General features: G+C 49.0%; 1 protein-coding gene across 1 annotated transcript; it reads left to right on the plus strand.

Moving 5' to 3' along the window:
- Positions 1-12,908: 12,908 nt before the first annotated feature.
- On the plus strand, positions 12,909-17,653 carry LOC308632615 (putative speedy protein-like protein 3). Its single transcript, XM_081264860.1, has 3 exons — positions 12,909-16,627; positions 17,106-17,280; positions 17,381-17,653. Exons 1-3 carry the CDS (start codon positions 16,494-16,496, stop codon positions 17,438-17,440), a joined length of 369 nt encoding a protein of 122 aa, XP_081120986.1. The 5' UTR covers positions 12,909-16,493; the 3' UTR covers positions 17,441-17,653.
- Positions 17,654-21,504: the final 3,851 nt, after the last annotated feature.

The raw sequence follows: 21,504 nt of genomic DNA on the forward strand, positions 1-21,504 counted from the left end.
GGCATGGAATTGGGTGTCCTCAGTGGGTGAGAAAGGATACACGGAGACAGAAACAGGAATGAAATTGAACAGGAAGAGAGTGTAGCCAGAGGATACAGCAGACCAGCCCCAAGGATGCCCCATGTCATGGTCAGGAGGTGGAGAGAGCCAGGAAGGAACGGGAGCTTGGTCCACGTTCTGTTGCTGTAGCGAAATGCCTACAGTTTTGTGACTTATAAAAGAAAGAGGTTTCTTCAGCTCAGTTTGGGAGGCTGAAAGTCCAAATTCAGCAACACCAACAATCTGGCCCCTGTGAGTGCCTCATGGCAGATGGCATCAGAATGGCGGGTACAGAGGGATGGCACGGATCACTGGACACCACAGGGAGGCAGAGAGCCAGAGCCAGGCCAGCTCTTCTGTGATAATGTGCTCTCAGGGGAACTATCCGAGTCCCATGAGAGCGACATCAACCTCTATGGAAGGCACCAGAAAACTCCTCATTGGTGCTTCTCTTGCGTCTCATAGGGAGTTGCTCCCACCCCAGAGTCCCACCTTCTGAGTCCACTGAGCATTTTCTTTTGGTGAATTGGTACTCGTATGAATCCTGAGTAGCTGTCCTTCATTTATGCACACACTACATGAGTGCCAGACACCACTCTACGCAGGCACGAGACATCCACGAACGAAAGCAGACCCACACCACTAGGGAGCATGTACTCCACTCCGTAAGTGGACAGAGCGTGAACTTCAGCATGCTGGATGGCAGAGGGTGACAAGGGCCACAGGGAAGGAAAGACACAGTGGCCAAGGAGGATTCGGACGCCGGCGGGAAGGGGAGGCAGGTACAGCTCAACCTGACAGGCGGTCGGCGTTGGCCACATGGAGCACACAGGGCTCATTGGCAACTGGACCTCTCCTTCTCTCTCCACACAGGCAGAGCAGAGTAGGAAGGTCCAGGGGCAGCCAGAAGATTCCACCCCAGGATGCATTAGGAGCCCATCCACAAAGCAGGGCATAAAACTCAGGTGAACGGTAAGCTCTCCAGATGCCAGCCTGACTTCAAGCCAGACGTGACCATGGAGAAACAAGAAGCCCATAGGGCGGGTTCTTTGTAGGCCAGGCTGTGGGGCCTGAGGGCACACCCACAGTGGCACTCAGCCTGGGGACAGACCTGCCAGCCAGGCCAGGTAGGCAGCAGCAGAAGCAGCCTCTGACCACAGGCAAGCACAGTGACGAAGGAAGAGGGACAGCTGTTCACCGCCAAGGTGGCACCTTGGCCTGGGACAGAAAAGGAAAAACCTCGTGGGTTCCAATTCTCTTTCTGGAAATTTCTCATGGATACAAAAAGGGAGATTCTGCTTCCAAGGAGAAGCCAGCTCCTGTGAACGGACTTGTGTCTCCCAACCATGTCGGTCCCTCCCTGGCCATCAAGCTGCCCTCACAGGACCTGCGGGGCAGCAGGGGAAGACAAAAGGAAAGACGGTGGCCGAGGAGATGGCAGAGGGGAAGAGGCATGGAGCGCGGAGTGCAGAGAAGGAAGCAGCCACGGGTCTGCTGAGTCACCATCTGGGCCCCTCCTCCAGGCCCCATGATGTGTACCAAGGCACAGGAACCCAGGCAGAAGGGCTTCTTGTGGGGGAGGGGGGTGGACAGGCAAACCCCTGGTCATGAGATGGGACTGCAAGTGGCACCAGGGTCCTTTGGGCTGACGTCCTGGGACCCTACAGGACAGTGTGAGTTCTCTCTCCTTTCCGGGGCAGCCACCAGCTTCCCCTGCCCAGCTGCAGGGACCCTGCCCCGAGGTCCTCACATCCACAGAGACAGCAGGGTAGTTGGGGGTTGCTGTCGCTTCCTCCCCCACTCCCTCAGGCCACTGAAAGGTCACACTAGGCCCTTCTCAAGAGCCTTTCACATGTGAAATCACACATTGCCCACTGGCTCCATGGCCAGGTTATGGGGGTGAGAACAGCGGCCTGCACCCCAGCTTGACCATCTCTCTGCCTGCAGTCCCTCGTGGCCTGTTCCTGGTTCCTCCCAGGAAGAGGCATGGTCCCCTCACAGACCCTGATGTTCTCTAGGCCACCTCCTCCACCCTCATCTCCCACCTTCCCTTCATTCCCCACCCACCACAGAATCTGAGCACCCCATGTCCCATCCTGTGTCTGCACCAGCCTGCATCACCTGAACGCCTGCCATGGTGCCGGCTGCTCCCACTCCTCTCCACCCACGCGCCGTCCCTTCCTGGGCATCACCAGAGACCCTCGTGCGGAACCACGATCCGTCCCTTGTGTGCCTGTCGTGTTTGTTTTTGTTTGTCCTGCTGTTAAAAGAACTTAGCAGGCAGGCACTGAACTCAACTCGTGCACATAAACCCAAGCACTTAACTTATAGCGATGAAAATCAACAGGAAAATAATAAGAAAATGGAAACTGATCCTGATTCCTTGAGCAAGGGTTTTCTCCCTTTAAACAAACAGAGGGCCAAATAGGGAGAGCCGACCTCCAGCCATGTCGGGGCTCAGCAGCAGCCAAGGAGAAAGCAATTCCTATTTCACAGCAATGCCCTGGACAAAGCATTTAGCAGCCACTCTGTGGTCCCATGCATGGACCTGTGGTGTGCAGAGCCCCCGATGCTGTTTCTGCAGAGACACTGGTTTCACGGCCCAGGATGTATACATGGGAATTAGGGCTCAAGCACAGCCCACTCTCCCCTTGAGCATCATTGTATTGGGGTTCTCTAGAGGCCAGAGTCAACAGGGGGGAATATGCAGGTGTGACTTTAAGGGGGTTTTATTAAGTGGACTCACCACCAGAAGTTGGGAGTCACACGATGGCCGTCTGCAGGCGGGGTAGCCAGAGGAACCAAGAGCTGCTCAGTCCAAGAAGCTGGAGCCTCAGAACAAGAGGGAGCAACGACCCCCAGTCCCAGGTGGAGGCACTGGAACTCCCTGGAGAGTCGCCCTACACGGTCTGCTCTGGAAGAGGGAAGGAGCTAGAGTCTGACTCAGGTCCTCAGGTGACCGCAGCAGCAGTCAGCACCCACTCCAGAGACTGGAGCTGGCGTCTGCTGCCACTGCCTTGTTCCTCCACCCTTTGTTCTGTCCAGGCCCCGACCGGTCATCGAACTGCGCTGCCTACATTTAGGCTGTGTCTCCATCTCAGTGTGAAACACCCTCACTGCCACAGCCAGAAGCTCTTAACTTTGGGCATCTCTTAGTCCAATCACGTTGACAATTCACATTAACCATCACAATCATCTACCCAACAAGCCTACAGATGTGACCACAGACCACCGACAGGAGCTGAAAACGCCTCCCGCCTCCCTGGGAGAGGAACAGCCCAATGTGGACCAGCCTCCACGCAGGTGTTCGAGCTTCTAATCAACTGCTCTGTGCACACCGCTCATCCTGTCCAATTAGGACATTTTCAATTCCCCACGCTTAGGCAACTGTTAACTCCTTCAAAACACTCTTCCATGCATTTTGGAGGCAGTTCCTCAAAATCCCATGGAACAGCTAGGCCCCTGGCTTACTTTGCATTACACATAAATAATATTTCCACGTGTTAACCACTTCAGTTGGTGACATTGTCACAACAATTGTAAAGTAAAACTCCCTAAGTACATAAGGCCTGTGAATCAATTTACACTGTCCACTGTCTGGGAAGTTTCTTCACAGTATCAAGGACGTCCACGGGCTGCCATTCAGACCTCTCCCCTCCAGGGGGCACTCCAAGCCAAACCCAGCCTTTCCCCAGCAGCCTTGCATCTGACAGCCTTGGCTGGCGAAGGCCTTGCAGGTAAGATGCACATCAGCCAGGCCTCCCAACAACCTTGTGAGGAAGGGAATCCACTCCCTTATGGATAAGAAAATGGGGTTTAGCGGTGGTGGCAGGGAACCAAGGATTCCTGAATTCCTAGTGCCAAAGTGTTATTATAATGACACCCTGGAGGAACTGCATGTTGAGTGGCACTTTCTCCTATATGAACTCCAGTCCTCAAAGCCCTTCTACCACGATGAGGGGACTGCTTTTCTTTCTCTCCCTCAGACCTATAAGTGGAGAAGTACGAGGCCTTGGCTGTACCACTGCTGTGTTCCTTCCCTGGCCAGGACATCCAGCAGGACTGCAGAGGGTCCCAGAAAAAGAAAGGTCTGTGGACCTAGAGATCCTCAGGCAGCTTGCTTGCTGAGGGCATTTCTAGGCCTCCTTGAGGGAAGAGGAATCTACTATTTCCAAGGGAAAGAGTCAAGGAGCAAGGGGAGTCTGTGTAAATCAGCATGTCGTCACTGAGACAGAACGCCTGAGATAATCTAATTATAAGGTTTGTTTTGGCTCAGTTTCACAGGTTTCAGTCCATGATTGCTTGGTCCTGTTGCGTTGGGCCTGTGATGGCACAGCACATCAAGGCAGGAGCATAGGGAAGATGAGTTCTGCTCACCTCATGGCAGCTGGAAAACAAGTAAAGAAATAAATAAAGGGAGACACAGAGACAAGGTGCAGAGGCAGGGAAGGTGGCAGAGTGGCCCTTTGTCCAAGCAGCCATGTTTATTTATACCAATAGGTTCCATTAGGTCATTGGTACCATAACCACATTATTGTTTAGAGTATTCTGCAGTTACATTTCACAGTTACAATATGCAGCTCTCAAGAAGGTCCACTGTCTGAAGTTACTGTTAGGAGCACCGGAGCTTGGGAAAACATGGTAGTTATCAAGCAAGCAAGTTCCTTTAACCCAGAAGCTATGTGCCTAAGACTAAGGTCGACACTGATAAGACTCTAGCATGGAGGGCATTGCCATGGCAACCGGGCATCCTATGCCTTTGCACAAGCATGCCACAGCCCTGAAGTCATCTGGGACCCCAATCCCAAACACAGAACCTCTACAGACAGAGGAAAAAGGGGGCCAGGCTCCAATATCCCCTTTGAGAGCACACCACTGGTGACCCCTTCCTTCCATGAGGCCCATGCTCACTACCTTCCAATAGCAGCTGGGGACTGGAGACCAAGCTTTCAACACATGGATCTTTAGGGACACACTCAAATCCCAACTATAACACTCTCTGGCCCAGACTCTCCCCACCACCCCAGACTGCCAGGCCACCTCACAGGCCCACGGCCCCCAGTGAGCCTCGCCTCCTTGTGCCTCTGCGAGTCCCTCCCCATGGCTCTAGACATGGCCATGTTCTTCTTTTTCCATCCACTTACTTTTAACTCACCTGTGTCTTTGTATTTAAAGTGGGTTTTCTGTAAACAGCGTACAGCAGCTAGGCTGGCAATCTCCACCTTGAACTTACATCCAGCCACTGAATGTGGAACGTGGACAACGTGGTGGCCCATCCTCAGCCTCTTGGGCTACAGCGAGTGACTCTGGACTTGGCTTTTGCTGAGGTGTGGGAGTCACCAGACGGCTCAGGTTCCCCAGAACCCGGCAGCACGGGAATGCACAAGCTGCGGCAGGCAGACTGCCGACCAGCCCTGCTCCGTCACCTTCCCAACAACGCTGCAGGGACAGACATGGAGAGAGCTGATGGGCTGAGGGGCAAATCCTTGCATTTGGACTTTCCAGACCCTAATGTCGCCCTAGCCCAGGCTGCTCCTTCTCCGCTCACACAGCGTCCTGTCTGTGGGCAGCAGCCGCACTTGCCCCAGAGTCCGAGGTTCACTGCTCACCTGCAGAGGGTGTGTCCTCCACGACTGTTCATCAGAGCTTCTCACACCCACCAATCTTCGAAATCCCCAGGAAACGCACGGCTTTTACTCTAAAGCTTTGCCACTGTGACCATCACTGAGGAAATGACACATCTTTAGGCTACCTGCTAACCAGAGCAGCCCACCCCTTTGCTTATGCCACAGATACTTGTGCTTCTCTTACATATAGCCAAGCCCAACTGAACAGTTCAGAATGTAGGAAAGTCAAGTAAGTACATCTCATCCTGAACCAACTGCTGGCCATCTGCAGTCAGAGGTGATGACTGTGCATGTTTTAGAAATTGAATCTGAAAACATTCATATCACCTCCAAGACCTCCTTATCATTCATCCTCTAACTTCAGAGAAAATCTGTGCATTGTACCTAGGAATCATGTCTCCTTTGCACTAAAATATATATGAATTTCTAAGCTGTCTAGGCAGATATTTTGCAAGTCATGGCAAAGTTCCCAAAGCTCTTTCATTTCTTTGCATCTCAGTTTCTACAAATAAAACCATTTGCTATTGAAGTGAGGTGATAACATCTCACTAATATAGGGTCATCTCATCTTGCTGACCCAGCAGGTGGATCCCATAGTTTACCTTGAGAGATTTGAAAGTACCTGGCACAACATAAGTGTCTCATAACTCTAGGGTTTAATTCTGATTTTCTCCAAATAGTCACAAAAGCTTTCTAATTCACAGATACTTCTCTCACCCTTGGCACACAACAGAGACCTCAAGACCAAAGTCTGCATGAAATGTGGACCTTCCTGAAAGACACCTGCTCTCTACTGGTAGGAGAGGGGCACCAGCGGGTCTGGGGAGAAACTGCCCTTCAGCATCATTGTACAGAGCAGGGCTCAGTGGATGCAGCCCCAGGACTGCAGAGGAAATAGCTGTCCCCATGGCATCAGGGCCCATTGAGGAACAACTGGGCCTGCAGAAGTCAGGTGTCCTGTCAACTCCAGAAGGGGACCAAACTGCACGTCACTCAGCCAAAGCAACAGCACAGGGAGAAAGAGCCACTAGCCCCATGCAATTGAGAGGACAAGATGCTCTGTGAGCACAGGGCCATGGAGCAGAAACCAAGTTGGGCTTCCATTTTGTCCAGGTTTGACCAGGGAAGGAAGGAAGGAAGCCTAGAGGGGTGGAAGTGTGACACAGCTCCATTCTCTCCTCTCCCCAACCCCCTTTTTGTTATTGTTGTAAACTTTTCATTTTGAAACCACTGTAAATTGACACGTAGCTAGTTTTAGGAGATGCAGAGAAGTCCCTCATACTCTCCCCCAGTGGTAATGACCCACTAACTATAGCACATTGACCCCAGCAGGAGAGGTATGACCCAAATCTGGGCCCCAACACTGCCATTGATCAGATCTTTCATGTCATTTATATTTCACCACTTTTACATGCACTTTGTGTGGGGGGGTGGGGGACCCATGCAGTTTTATTACATGTGGCGTGACACGACCACCCGACACACAACATGTCTGTCACCAGGACTCCCATGCTCTCTTACAGCCACAGCTCCTCCCTCCCAGCCCTCCCCCACCCCCCCGAACTGGCAACTACTAATCTGCTCTCCCTCTGCGTGGTTTCCCACTTTATTAAAGCTACCTAAGTGGAGTCATGCAGTGTGGAACCCTCGATTCTGATTTACAGAGCTGAGTGCCTTGAGGTCCACCCAAAACATGGTTTTGGTTTTTAATTGCAGAACCATATTCCATGCTTTCCTTCAAAAAAAAGAAAGAAAGAAAAGAAAAGAAAAGAAAAGTGCCGTATCCTCTGAGTGTTGCCATGTGCCTCAACTCTCACCGTCGCTGGGAATAACAGCACACACTGGAGGGAAAGAAAGCAGGGGTGAAGCTGCCACACACTCTTCGTTTGCATTTTTCTTCCTGATCTGCTGATGCTTACTTTCAATTCAATTAATAGTTTTTAAAATTATTTTTAACTTTTATTTTCAGGGCAACCTCTTCCTCTGTTGAATGAAGTTTAAACAATGGCTAAATGGAAACTCAGATTTCTTCCTGACTCTTCTGGTCACTGGCAAGATGGAGTAAATGAACTTCTGTCTGTCTGTCCCTCACACAAGAAACACAAAAGTAGACAGAAGCCTTAATGAGGATCAGGACATGAGAGATAACACAGTCCTAAGTCCTCTGGTCCCCAGTCCAGACTCGGTGCTGGAGAAGCCAGCAACCTGGGAATTATGCCAACAAGTAACACAGAAAAGCCCCCAGAGGAGCTGCTCTGGCTGGCCAGGTCAGGAAAGGCCAGTAGAGCCAGGCAGAAAACTTCCATCTGTGACCTTGTCTGATAATCACCCCAGCCAACCAAACACCAGGAAACGGAAAGGTGGCCACACGCAGCATAGAGCTTGGGTGGAGAAGGGGGGCTCCCACCCCGCTGGTTTAACATGGCGCCCTGACTGCCCAGCCTCCCCTGGGTGGTGTTAGACAAGGCGAGTAAGATCCAGGAGCTCATCCGTGCCCAGCCTCTGCAGGAAGGGTGGATGCTGCATGGAGACCCTGGGGCTCACCCCCCACCAGCAGCAAGGAGGCGTCCCCTCACAGTCAGTGTGACACAGCCAAATGGAGCAGATGGACTCCCACTCTGGCTTGGCCAGAACAAGGCAAGGCCCTCCTTCTGCTGACAGTGTCAGAGAACATCTGCTAAGACAGAAGATCTTCAGAGAGCAATTAAGAACACGCCTGAGGGGCTGGGGATGTGGCTCAAGCGCGCTTGCCTGGCATGCGTATGGCCTGGGTTCGATCCTCAGCACCACATACAAAGATGTTGGGTCCGCCAAAAACTAAAAAATAAATATTAAAATTCTCTCTCTCTCTCTCTCTCTCTCTCTCTCTCTAAAAAAAAAAAAAAAAAAAAAAAAAAAAAAAAAAAAAAAAAAAAAAAAGAACACGCCTGAAACAAGTGAAAGAAGAAAAGCATTCAAAATAACCAGATGAAACTCATATCAGAGGAACAGGCTTCAGGAACAAAAGACATGAAGGGCCGTGCCTGGTGACACAAACCTGTAATCCTAGTGATTCGGAAGGCTGAGACAGGAGGATGGTGAGTTCAAAGCCAGCCTCAAAAATGGCAAGGCACTAAGCAACTCAGTGAGGCCCTGTCTCTAAATAAAATACAAAATAGGGCTGGGGATGTGGCTCAGTGGTCGAGTGACCCTGAGTTCAATCCCTGGAACCAAAAAGAAAAAAAAAAAGAGAGAGATAAAGAGAGCTATAAATACCACCACTTCTCATAATAGAAAAACCTTAGAAGCCATACAATATCTATGTCCAAAAGATAGATAAATGATAGAGTGAAACAAAAGAACAGGGACTGCAGTAAAAATGCAAGACAGCAGCATGTTGGACATCAGTAACAGAATATTGGGTAAATAATGCAACTCTCAAAAAGTACACATTGTTTCACGTTCCTCAAATAATCTGGAATTAAAGAACCTACATCCAAGATATCGTCTGAGCATGCACAGATATGTCATTCTACAACAGGATTCAGAAGCCCAGCCAAAGCCCATTTTGTTTTCCAGGGCCCTCTTCGAGGGTTTGCATGTTGACGCACTGTTAATAATAATAAGGTTAAGATTAATCAATATTTTTGTGCTTCACATTCTAAAATTTTATGCAGATACTTTTTTGTTTGTTTTTGGTTCTAGGGGTTGAACCCAGATATACTTAACCACTGAATCCCATTCCCAACCCTTTTTGTATTTTATTTAGAGACAGGTATCACTGAGGTGCTTAGTGCTTTGCTTTTGCTGAGGCTGGCTTTGAACTTGCCATCCTCCTGCCTAAGCTCCTAAGCCTCTGGGATTACAGGTGTGCATCACCACACCTGGCTGCAGATGCTATTTTAACTCAACAAATTTTTAAAAATTTAACCATACAGAGTATTTTTAGACCAGAATGGATGCATCAATTCTCAATGAAATATTAACAAATCAAATCCAGCAATATATAAAAAGAATTATACACCATGACTCAAGAATTTATTCCAGAAATGCAAGCCTTGTTCCACATTTAAAACTCAATACCTGCAACTCACAGTATCAATAAGCTAAAGAAGAAAACTCATTTGTTCCCATCAATTGATGCAGAAAAAAATAATTGAAAAAAACTAATATTCATGATAAAAACACTCAGATGGAGAGACATAGCATGACTAAAGGAGAACTTCCTCTACATTATAAAAAGCTTCTACAAAATTCCTAGAGTTAGCAGACTTCATAGTGAAAGACTGAATGGTATCACCTGTAGACTAGGAACAGTCCAAAATTTTTTCACTTTTTAAAGTATTGTTGAACATAGCAATGGAAAATCTAGCCACCACAATAAGGCAAGAGAAAAATAAAAGGCACAGTGATTAGAAAAGAAGAAAATAAGCTGTGCAGATGATATTATTGTCTACATTTGAAATTCCAAGTAATCTGGGCTGGGGTTGTGGCTCAGTGGTAGTGCATTCACCTGGGTTCTATCCTCAGCACCACATAAAAATAAATAAATAAAGATATTATGTCCAACTACAACTAAAAAATAAATATATTTTTTAAAAATTCCAAGTAATCTGTACAAAAATTCCTAGAACTAGAAAGTATATTCAGCAAGTTTATAGCACAAAAATCAATAGCAGTTTTCTGTTAACAGTAAAAATGTGAAAACCAAAATTTAACAATAATACCATTTATAATTGCTCCAAAGAAAATAAAAATCTTAGGTAAAATCAAACAAACATACAGGACTTCTATGTTCTAAACTACAGAATGCTGATAAAAGAAACTGAAGGCCTAAATAGATGGAGAGGCATACCATATTCACAGACAAAACATGATATTGATACTCAACATTTACTATGTTCAATGTCACACAGTAAAGACGTCAGTTCTTTCCAAACTGACCTAAAGACTTAATGAAATTCCTGTCAAAACCCAAGCAAAGATTGTTATAGACATAAATGTTTATTTTTGAATTTATATAGAAAGGCTCAGAACCTAAATAACCTAAACAATTTTGAAAAAGAAGAAAGTGAGAGGAATAGATCTACTCTATACACAGCATAATACACCATGATAGTGTGGTATTAGCAGAGGGGTAGTCACAGAACATAGTTAGCAGAACATAATAATACAGAACCAAGAAATAGAAAAACAACATTCAACAAAGGCACAAAAGCAATCCAACCAAGCAAAAACCCCTTTTAATAAATGATGGTAGAGCAATGTCCCATTAACGAATAAAATGAAACTCAACCTAAACTTTACACCTCACATCTCACACAAACTTCACACATCCAAGTCAAAGCTGATTACAGACTTAAGTGTAAATTTAAAACTATTTATACATTTTTTAGAAAATAAAATATAGGATAAATCTATCAACCTAAGTCTTGGTGACAAGTTCTTAGACTTAATACCAAAGACCCATTCCAAACAAGGAGAAAATGATAACTAAGCTGTTTTTAATTTAAACATTGTTTAAATACTAACAAAATTTAAACATTTGGCTTTGTGAAAGACTTTGGAAGAGAAAAAAATATAAAGGCTAACAGAAGGGGCTGGGGATGTGGCTCAAGCGGTAGCGCGCTCGCCTGGCATGCGTGCGGCCCGGGTTCGATCCTCAGCACCACATACAAACAAAGATGTTGTGTCGGCCGAAAACTAAAAAATAAATATTAAAATTCTTTTAAAAAAAAAAAGACTCCTCTGTGTTTCTCCTTTGCTATCAACGCAATAAACCCTTAAAAAAAAAAAAAAAGAGGAAGAAGAAGAAGAATAGCATTCCACTGTTGGGAAGAAGCACAATTAATTTCTCCATTCACCTTACAAAGGACATTTTGAATAAAAAAAAAAAAAGGCTAACAGAAAATATTTGTAAACCACATATCTGACAGAGGACTTGCAACTAGAATATATAAAGAGCTCTTGAAAGTCAAAAGAAGGAAAATTATTCAATTTAAAAAGATATAAACAGACACTTCACCAAAATGACACACAGATGACAAAAAACACATGAAAAGGTACTCAACCGCATTAACTTAGGGAAATGCTGATCAAACCACAGGGATATGTGGCTAAAATAGCGGTCACATAAGCACTGCCCATCAGAGACTGGTGGGCACGTGAGATGGGAGGGTGCTCTAGAACACAGATACCAGGTTCTTACAAAACCAAACGTGCTCAGGTGTGGTTTGATCTGGAAGGTCCTCCCAACGCCCCTGTGTTAAAGGTTTGGTCCCCAATGCTGGTGCTATTGGAAAGTAAGTGGTGGAACTTTTAAGAGGTAGAACTATTGCAGGTCTTGGGTCACTGGGAGCATGTCCTTGAAAGGAATTAGGGTCTTTTCCTCTCTTTTTTGCTTCCTGGCCAAGCAGCCTACTGTGCCATATGCTCCCTGCTAAGATATGCTGCCTCACCCCAACAATAGGGCCAATAAAACATAAACTAAAACCTCCCAAACTGTGAAACAACATTAAACCTTTTATTTATTTATTTAGATGCTGAGGATTGAACCCAGGACCTCATACAGCATTGCTAGGCAAGTTAGGCAAGTGCTCTATCACTTACCACACCCACAACTGCCTTTCTTCTTTTTAAATTGATAGCCTCGGGTATTTTGTTACAGTAACAGAAAGTTGACTAACTCATGTAGTTACCACCCTGTAGTGCTGCTTAGCTGTAAAAAGGAACTGACTGTTGATTCAGGCAACTTGGAAGGATTTATGGAAAATACTGCCTGGTTCCAGTTATATACTTTATATATATAATTTTTTATGTGTGTGGTGCTGGGGATTGACCCCAGGCACTCTACCAACTAAGCTATATCCCCAATCCCTAGCCCCAATTATATAATATTCTTGAGATAACAAAATCATAGAGTTGAATAAGAGATTGGTGGTTGCCAGGGACTGGGGAGAAGGGAATGCTATAAAAGGTAAGCATGAAGGATCTTCATAATAGAACTATGTGATCCCGATGGAGGTCATACAAGTGTGCACAGGAGGTAAAACTGCAAAGAACTGAGTACACAATCATAAGCAACTGCATTTAAATCTGGTGAAATCTGAATGAGGTTGGTGGATTGTACCAATCTCAATTTTCTATGGTGAGATTCCACTATGGGTCTGCAAGTTGTTACCATTAGGGAAAATTTGGTGAAGTAGAGTCAGGATCTCTGTGAATTTTAGTTGCTTGTGACTTTTTATCTCAGGACAAGGACAATATAAAAGTTTAAACTTTTTCATTTTAATATGATAATAGCTGAACACAATAAAAAACGACTTTTTATTACAGATGAGGGATCAGTCCACTCTCAATGTGGGGCTGTCTCAGTCCCCTGATGTGTGGACATATCCTTTCACCTGGAACCATGAATGGACTTGAACACAGGACAAGGCCTTAAATGGAAGTGGAGCTGGGATGTCAGGAGGTGACCCCAGTGTCCAGACCAGGACATGCCATTCTCTGGAGGTCTGTGGGCTTCTCCTGTGTGCGCAGCTCCTGGTAGAATGCATGAGGTCATCAGTGGTCAGGACAAGGGTTCCGGAATCTTGGAAGCCACTGGATCCTGAACGCTTGGCTACGGCCAGTGCTCTTTCCACACTGTCTGGTGAGCATGGACTCAGCCCTGGGCCTTGGTCTGGAGAGAGCGTGACCTTGCTCTCACAGGGAGGGTGTCACTCTTCCTCTTCTGGGCAGTCCCCGTCCTGAGCTGTGCTCCTCTGAGGCATCCCAGGGAAGGGGGGGGCATGGCTCTGAACATCAGATGAATGGCAGGGGATGAAGCAGGACACAGTAGGCCTCAAGTCAGGAGGGAGAGAGAACAGTGGGCAGAAGGAGAGCCAAGTGAAGCTGGGGGAAGGCAGCCCAGAGGAACTTGGCCACCATGGCAGCCTCAAGGGCCTCGGGAGCTCGGCACGATGGCAGGGGCCACTCTGGCATCGTTTGGAGCCAGCCTTAATTGCCTGTGAACTGGCAGTTGTTTCCAAGGACTTGTACATAGAGCTGGTGACAAAGGAAACAAGTATGTGTGTCACCCACCTTGACCCCATGGGAACACACCTGGCACTCACTACCGCTCTTCCCTTCAGCTGAGACGTGAGTGCTCATGGCAGATCCCAAGAGCTCTGGCCATGGTCAAGGGACAAACCCAGATAAATTGAGTCACGGTCCTTCATCCACAAATCAGGTGAATTGTAACAGTTGCCTCACAGTTTATAAGGATGGAACGAGGTATTTCTTAGTGCACAGATCAGCATCTAAAGTTTAACAAGTAATCAATAATTGTTAGCTACCATTACTGCAATTTAAATGATTATTGTCTCCCAAGAAGCAGGTCAAGCAGAAGGAAGATTCTGGTTGGAATCAGACAGGGTCCCTTACATGCTTCTGTCCCAAGGGAAGACAGGGTTCCTGTGAGGTCCACACCAGCTGCCTCCAAGCTCCAAACCAAAAGAACCACAGGAAGGGTCAGAAGCGCAGCAGTCATGGATGGGGAGGCAGGTGTGTGTGGCCAGTGGCCCCTTTGCCCCTGGTCTCTGGATGGATGAATGACAGACACCTTGGCCCCAGCCTTGTGGGGCTTCTCTTGACTCGCTTCTCTTAACTCACTTGAGCCAGGCTCTGCAAGGGCATGGCAAGGAGGCGTCAGGGTAAACCAGGTGGTCACTTCCTGTTGGCTTTTGTATCTATGAGAGACGAACGACAGGATAACTGGTTTGTCTCCACAGAGGTGTCACCCAGGCTGAATGGCCCCCAGGATGAGGCCCCAGAGTGCAACCCTGGCCTGCTGACAAAAGGTGAACAACTAGCTCCTGCTCTTATAGAGAAAGGGGATGGTGGCCATTCCTGCCTTATGCTGCTAGGTGTTACCTGCAAGTTCCTTAAGGCAGGTGACAGGCAAAGAGCCCAGGAGTGTCCCTCCAATGGTCACAGGGTGCCCTCTCCCTGCAGCCCCGCAGAACAGTAGCCCTCTGGCCTCTTCAGCAGCTGTTCCTGAGCAGAGAAGCAGGAGGAAGAAGGGCCAGAAGAAGAAGCGGGCAAATGCCAAGGCAGGTACGTCCCTGGTGGACCCTCAAGCGTCCTTGACCTTAGGAAGGGCCAGTGAGCACTTGGCACCTGTCTTCCCAGGCAGGTCTTATCTTTGGGGTCAGGGGCCCGGGAGGGTGGGTGCAGGAGCTCCAGGGGCCGCAGCCCTGCTCACCCGGGGCCTGTGTTCCCCAGCCACCCAGGAGGGCAGCTCTGCTGCCTCCATGGCAGCCTCCTCAGAAGCCATCTCCCAGCTGAAGCTCTGGAGGAGGAGGGGACAGAAGAACATATGGACTGTTGACCACATTCAGGGGACAAAACTGAGGATGAACAAGAGGAGAAAGCCCAGTTACCGCCCTGAGGACCAGGAAGCCTTCTACCGACTTCTGGGTGGGTTCTCAGCTGGTGACATGCTCAGGGTCCTTTGAAACTAAGAGTTGTAGAGAACTGGGGCTGGCCTCCCTCCCAGAGTGCAGGTGGCACTGACATGGAGCGCCTGGTCCTGTGGAGCTGTGAGGGCGCTTCTTCCTGAGCCACAGTCCTGGGAGGCAGGAGAAGGGGCTGCAGGTTGGAGAGCCATCCCCTGCTGGCTCAGAGACCCACTGCTCAACTGCACCAGTCAGGACAGAGCGGAGGACACAAAAAAAAACAAACACCACCCACAGAAGCAGGGATCTCGGCAGTAGCCGTGAGGAAGATGTTAAGAAACGCAGGTGGAGGGGAGTAGGGGACTGTCAGGAAGCAGGAGGCTCAAGAAGGGCCACTTGAGAAGATGACATCAGGCCCAGAAGCAGACCCAGTGTGGCGATTTGGGGACAACACCAAGGTCACACTGTCCCACACAGCATCCACTAGCCACATGAGTTTAGCTTTCCAAGTTCAGCTCTTCAGCCTCGCAAGCCACTGGACTTCACAGGTGTGGGCATCCTCACCATCACAGGGCTCTGGGCACAGGGCTCTTCCGAGGGCAGGGGATGGGAGAAGGCACCCCTGTGCAAGTGTCCCTGTCCCGGGCCAGGGGAAGTGTACACAGGGCCTGGTGCTCTCAGGGGAAAGCTCTAGCCACAGGAGCCCAGGGAGGGGGCAGCTCACTGCTGCAGGGAAGGAGGCCCAGCAGGCAGGGGCTGCGGCCTCCATCTCACAGTGCTCGGGGCAAGGCAGCACAGCACCATCACACGTGACAAAGTATCAGGCCGAGGTGTCCCAGAGTCGGAGACATGTCCAAGCTTTCAGGTGGAGGTACTATTAAGCTTTGAGAACCAGATCAAATCCCTTCAGCCCTCACGCCCCCACTGAGGGTTCAGCAATAGTCCCACATTCATGCCCCTGCTGCCTCCAGTGGGCCAGGGGAGGGACGCGCATGCTGAGGCCAGCCCTTCCTGGGGCAGGGCGGCTGCTGTCCTCCTGGAGCTACTCACTTGGAGAGCCCCTCTGAAGGCCCCCACATAGGGGTTCCCCCATGTACACTCGTCTCCAGATGGCTGCTGTCTGCTTCCCTCTGCAGAGGATCCCGTTATCCAGAGCTTCCTGGAGGCCGACATTTTCCTCAAAGTGTCTGACAAGGTATCTGCAGACCCCAAGTGAGGGGCAGAGGGTCCTCAGGGTCCCACCCCCAGGGGGCTACCGGGGAGGCGTCTTGAGTCATGCCAGGAGAAGGCCTGCAGGGGCCTGCTCTCAAGGCCAGAAAAAAGAAGGGGCACACTGCCATTCTGCCCTGCCCCTCAGCTCATGTCCACGTGAGCTCCCCAGCCAGGCTCTCCCGGGTGTCTTGGCCTTCAGATGGGGAGGCAGGGCCCACTCAGGCCACCTTCCCCGTGTCCCCCACAGTACCTGCTGTCCATGGTGGTGGAGTACTTCGGCCGTGTTGGGCTTCCTGGACACCTCTACAACAGGGTCCACTTCTTCCTGGCTCTGTAAGCAACTCCTCAGGGCAGTGCTCCATCTGCCCAAGTCCCCGAATGGCATGTCTCCTGTCGCCCCATCAGCAAGGCTCAGTCATGCCACATGCCCAGTTGGGGCTGTTCTTGACCACAAAGTGGTTGAGACCTCCAGGAGCCAGGTGGTCATGGGAGAAGGGAAGAGGCCCTGAGATGGTGAAAATAGCCCGAAAACACCACCAGCTGCCCAGAGACTGAGGGAGGAAGCCCCTGAGAAACAAGGGGCAGCTAGAACAGGGTCCTCAACTGAGCACAGCACAGGCCCCAGGCTCGGAGTCAAGGGTGCCCTGGGCCCAGCAGATCCAGGTCACCCTGCAGAGAAGGCCTCCCCAGACCCTATCTCCTGGATAGGTGGTTGTCTCCTGGTCAGCTCCATTGTGACCTCTCCCACCTGTCCTTCTGAGGCAGGGAGTTGTGGTTAGGGACAGGCAAGCTTCCCATTTTCCCATGACAGCTACATTGCCTCCGACATGGAGGAGGACAACCCTACTCCCAAGCGCAGCATCTTCCAGTTCCTGCTGGGCAAGGAGCACTGGCCCGAACTCTACAAGGAGTTCCTGAAGCTCAAGGTGGAATTCTTCCACGCCATGGGGCACCGAGCCTGGGTCACCCCAGAGCTGTGTGAGGAGGTCTGTGGGGATTGACAACCAGGGAGGCTGGGAGACAGGAGGCAACCTGGAGATGTGTGGGCAGCCGTCCTCCAGGCTCACCTCTGCGTTTCCCTTTCAGATCCAGGCCCAGAATCCACACCACTGGGTCTGGAGCAGGGTGCGCCAGTGCGCCCCCTAGGTTCCCAGGGCCTGGGAACAACAGGCAGGGCCGTGGAGCAGGGGCTGCAGATGGTCCAGGTGAGAATGGGTCCTAGCTGGGGCCCCTGCAGGGTGGGCCAGTCCCCCACCCCCTGCCGTGTCCCTGAGGCCACTTCCGAGGCTGGGCTGGCAGGAGCAGAGGCTCTGCTGCAACCTGTCCCTGAATTTCTTCCCACATGTGAGGATAGTGAGGGCTCTGAGAACGCCTGTGGTAAAGAAAAGGTTTATATCAAAGTTCTGTGATTCCAGGGTGCAACACAGAGTCTCAGTTTGCAGGCAAGTGCACACCTGTAATCCCAGCTACTCTAGAGGCTGAGGCAGGAGGATGGCAGGTTTGAGACCAGCATCAGCAAATTTGCAAGACTCTGTCTCAAAATAAAATATAAAAAGGACGGGGATGTAGCTCAGTGGTAGAGCACCCCAAGGTTCAGTCCCCAGTACTTAAAAAAGAAAAGTCTTAAATTGAATATTTTTTTTAAAGGAACCCTCTTGGAAATGCTTTTTTCTGGGTAACAATCTTTGCAGAATTTTGATCTGAGTTGAAATTTTTAAACATAAAAACATGAAAAACACTGAGGTCATTCTTTCTGGGGAAGGGACTCTTACCACAGCGGCTCTTGGGAGGAAAGAAGATGAATCCCCACATTGCTCCTGTGTTTTGCATTTTGCTCCCATAGGAAGCAAATGCCCTGAGCTTGATCCTTGAGGATGCACTTGGCGTCTCTTCTCAGGGGCAGAAGGAGTTACCAGAGAGCTCTCTGGTCTCTGAAAAAATAATAATTATTATATATAATACTTATATTACATAATATTATATAATTATATAATATATATATGTATCTTTCCTGGGGACAAAAGGAAGACAGTACCCACATGGAGCTTTGAGGGGGACATACCAGAAGATGTGTTGGCAGAAAACCATCCCCTGTCCACTCATGCTCAGTGTGCTTCCTCTGGTTTAGATTTCCTTTACCCTTTGGCTTTGCTTAGGTTGGGGAGGCCACTAGTCAAATGTACAAGAAATTCTGCAGGGCAGAAGGCTATACTGGGACAATCCTGTGCCACACATGGGGCAGGAATGGGCCTGTTCTGAGCCTGGGGACACAGAAAGGGGAGAGAGGAGAGCAGGTTGTTGTAAGCCACAGTTGGTGTAAGTTTTTTGTTTCTATTAGTACATTATAGTTATAATATTGGGGTTTGTTTTACCATAATCATACATACATGGAATATAATTTACTCCACTTCAGTCTCCAGGACTTTCTCTTATATTTATTGATACTATTTTTTAATTGTGCATCCAAGTTTGAATTCATCCACAGGTTTTTTTGTTTTTGTTTTTGTTTTATTGGATAAAAAACAACCACATGTATTTATCAGGAATCTCAAAATTCCAAAAACAAACAGCAGAATCCCCCTTGGGTCCCGTCAGTCAGAGAAGTGCGGGTGGCTCCATCCTCCATGTAATCCCATGTGTGATGCACAGGAATTTGCCTCCACTGGGCTCTGATGGCTCTTTCTCTTTTCTTGTAGCTCCTGCCTACCCCTGCCTCCCCTCCCCCTCCCCCTCCCATGACACAGCTGCCTCTTCCCAGGCTCCAGGCAGCTGTAGAAGCATTATGGGGCTTCCCTCAGACAGGCAGGACAGACGGAAGAGGATGCAGGGTGAGCATGGACCATGGCGGCCTGCAGCTGGGAATCCAAACCAGCCGAATGAACCACTGCCCATCTTTAAGCGGATGTCAGCCAGCCAAGCCCTAACCCCTGCATGCCCTTGGGAAGGGTCCAGCAGGAGACCCCCAGAAGAGGAGCTTCAATGGAGACTGAGGAGAGGGAGAGGCAGAAGGGAAAGTCCAGGGAGGGCCTTGGACCACCAAGGAGGAGGAACTGGAAGGATGAGTCCAAATCAACTACTGGAAGGTGGCAAGGAGGGAAGGAGTGGGCGCGGAAGGAGAGAAGCCATGAGAGGAGGAGCAGAGCCCCTGCAGACAGGCAGGGTCCTGGGACTCTACTCGCAGCCCTTCCTGCATAATGGACTAGATTACCCGACGGAGTCCTATCCCACGAGATGACCAAGAAGTCTCAGCCAGGGGACCAAAGGGTGGCGGTGCTGAGCGTGCTGGTGCATAGACCCAATGCGGAAACGAAAGCACAAATAATTTGAAATCATCTGCCACCACAGCGTACATCCTGGCAATATGGACACAGCCCAGCTTGAAAGATGAGAGGGAGGGAGGGGAGTGGAAGGGCTCATGAGGAGGAGAGCTAAGAAAACAGTGGAAGCCAAGGTACCAGAAGGAGATGAGAACACAAACACGATCATCCCAATGCCAAAAGTAATGCATACAACAGATTTAAAAGAGCAAAGAAAACAGAACAGATACACAGAAATTTAAGAAATAGAGCAAATACAATATATAAATAAGACACTGCTAAGACCAGCCGTATTATTTGTTTTAATAAATTTGAACTCACTACAAGAAGAAAAATTTTCAGATCGATTCATACTACACCGCGTGTGAGATGATACCCCAGAGATTCAGGATGCATTGATTTGGGGAAACGAAGGTAAATCAGGTAAACGTTCCCAAAGTAAGAGGAGGAATTATGATCTGGATACAGAGGGAAGGAAAAAACAGGCTCAGAATCCTTCATTTAGACGAGGAAGGACACACAGATGGGGTGGGAGGCCCTGGGCATCCAGACCCCAGGGAGGTGGGAACATGGCCAGGCATTAAATGATCCAGAGGCCTAGGCTGGTCCCCTGAGATTTGGTTTGCTCAGGTTCAAGTTTTACAGCTCTATGTAGCTATTCTAGATGGGCAATTTTATTACAGAGCTGCTTATAGGTAAAAACTGCCAGGGCCAGAGAGAACCTGGCAGGGAATTTCTGCCAACTACAAGGTTCCCAGGGACCCCACAGTCAAGTGCAAGTTGAGCATCCCTAATCCAAAATTTTGGAATTTAAAATGCTCCAAAATCCAAAACTTTCTGAGCACAGACATGACACAGTAAATGGAAAATTCCACAGGCAACTCCAAAAATATTGTATAAAATTACCTTTGGGCAATTTTTAAATGACCTTAAAGTTCTAGGATTTCACAATAAGACTTTGCATTCAGTGTCTTGGTTTGCAAAGTCCATTCCTATTCAGTATGGGGTCCATGTCCAGTGCCTGTCTTAACACGTGAGACTACACGACTTTCAGATCCCAGGGTTTGCACAGGAACCCAAGCAGAAAAGGTGTGGACGTGGGGAGACAGTGACCAGAGGGCACAGAAGCCCTAGCAACACACTAGGAATGCAGAGGTAGGGACACCTGTTCTAGCTGGTTTTAGATTGCTGCAGCCAGTGGACACAGCTGTCTGCTGCAACCAGTGCTGGGAGCACAGAGCCCCACCTTCGGGCCTCCAATGGGCTCTTCCCACCTGACACCACAGGGAAAACCCTTTAAGATAGAGAAGAGGTATCAAAAACCCAAAGTGGACATCCAGTCCCCAGCTAGGCCCTGGGCTCCATGAAATGATGCACAAACAAGGGGGGATGTGCAGTGAGATGACACTGGTATGGGGATTTGGAGGAAGCTGTGCAGGATGTGAGTTGAGAGTTTGCACTTGACTCATCTAGATCTGGAGGGGCAGAGAGGATGCAGCTCTGCCGACTACTAGCAATGGGCTGAAAACACCTTCAACTTCAGAAATGTACACATTACCTCTCAATGTTTCCAGCCAGTGATTCTTAACCTCTGAAATGCTACATTAAGCACTTAGAGTGTGTGCTCGTGTGTGGTGTGTGTGGCTGGGGTCAAGCCAGGGCCTTGCACGTCGCCAGGCAAGTGATCTCCCACTGAACTACACTCCACCCTGAAGTATTCTTAAGTGAAAGATACACACAAAAATGAATGCAAGACAAATGAGGAAACACAAGTGGCACTAGCTTCCCACTGGTCTGTAGGCTCCCTTAGGGACATGACCACCCTTCATGATGTAGCGTTTCTGAGTCCCTGGAGCACGTGGTCTACAGCTTCACAAGGCAGACTTGAGGTGG

This window comes from Spermophilus citellus (assembly GCF_964194105.1).
Source record: "Spermophilus citellus genome assembly, chromosome: 13".
NCBI classification, from domain to species: domain Eukaryota; kingdom Metazoa; phylum Chordata; class Mammalia; order Rodentia; family Sciuridae; genus Spermophilus; species Spermophilus citellus.

Coding starts and splice junctions, on each gene's coding strand:
- LOC308632615 (XM_081264860.1), top strand. CDS start 16,494: ATGGGGAGGCAGGGCCCACTCAGGCCACCTTCCCCGTGTCCCCCACAG. Junction 16,628..17,105: donor GTCCACTTCTTCCTGGCTCT/GTAAGCAACTCC, acceptor TTCCCATGACAG/CTACATTGCCTCCGACATGG. Junction 17,281..17,380: donor CCCCAGAGCTGTGTGAGGAG/GTCTGTGGGGAT, acceptor TTTCCCTTTCAG/ATCCAGGCCCAGAATCCACA.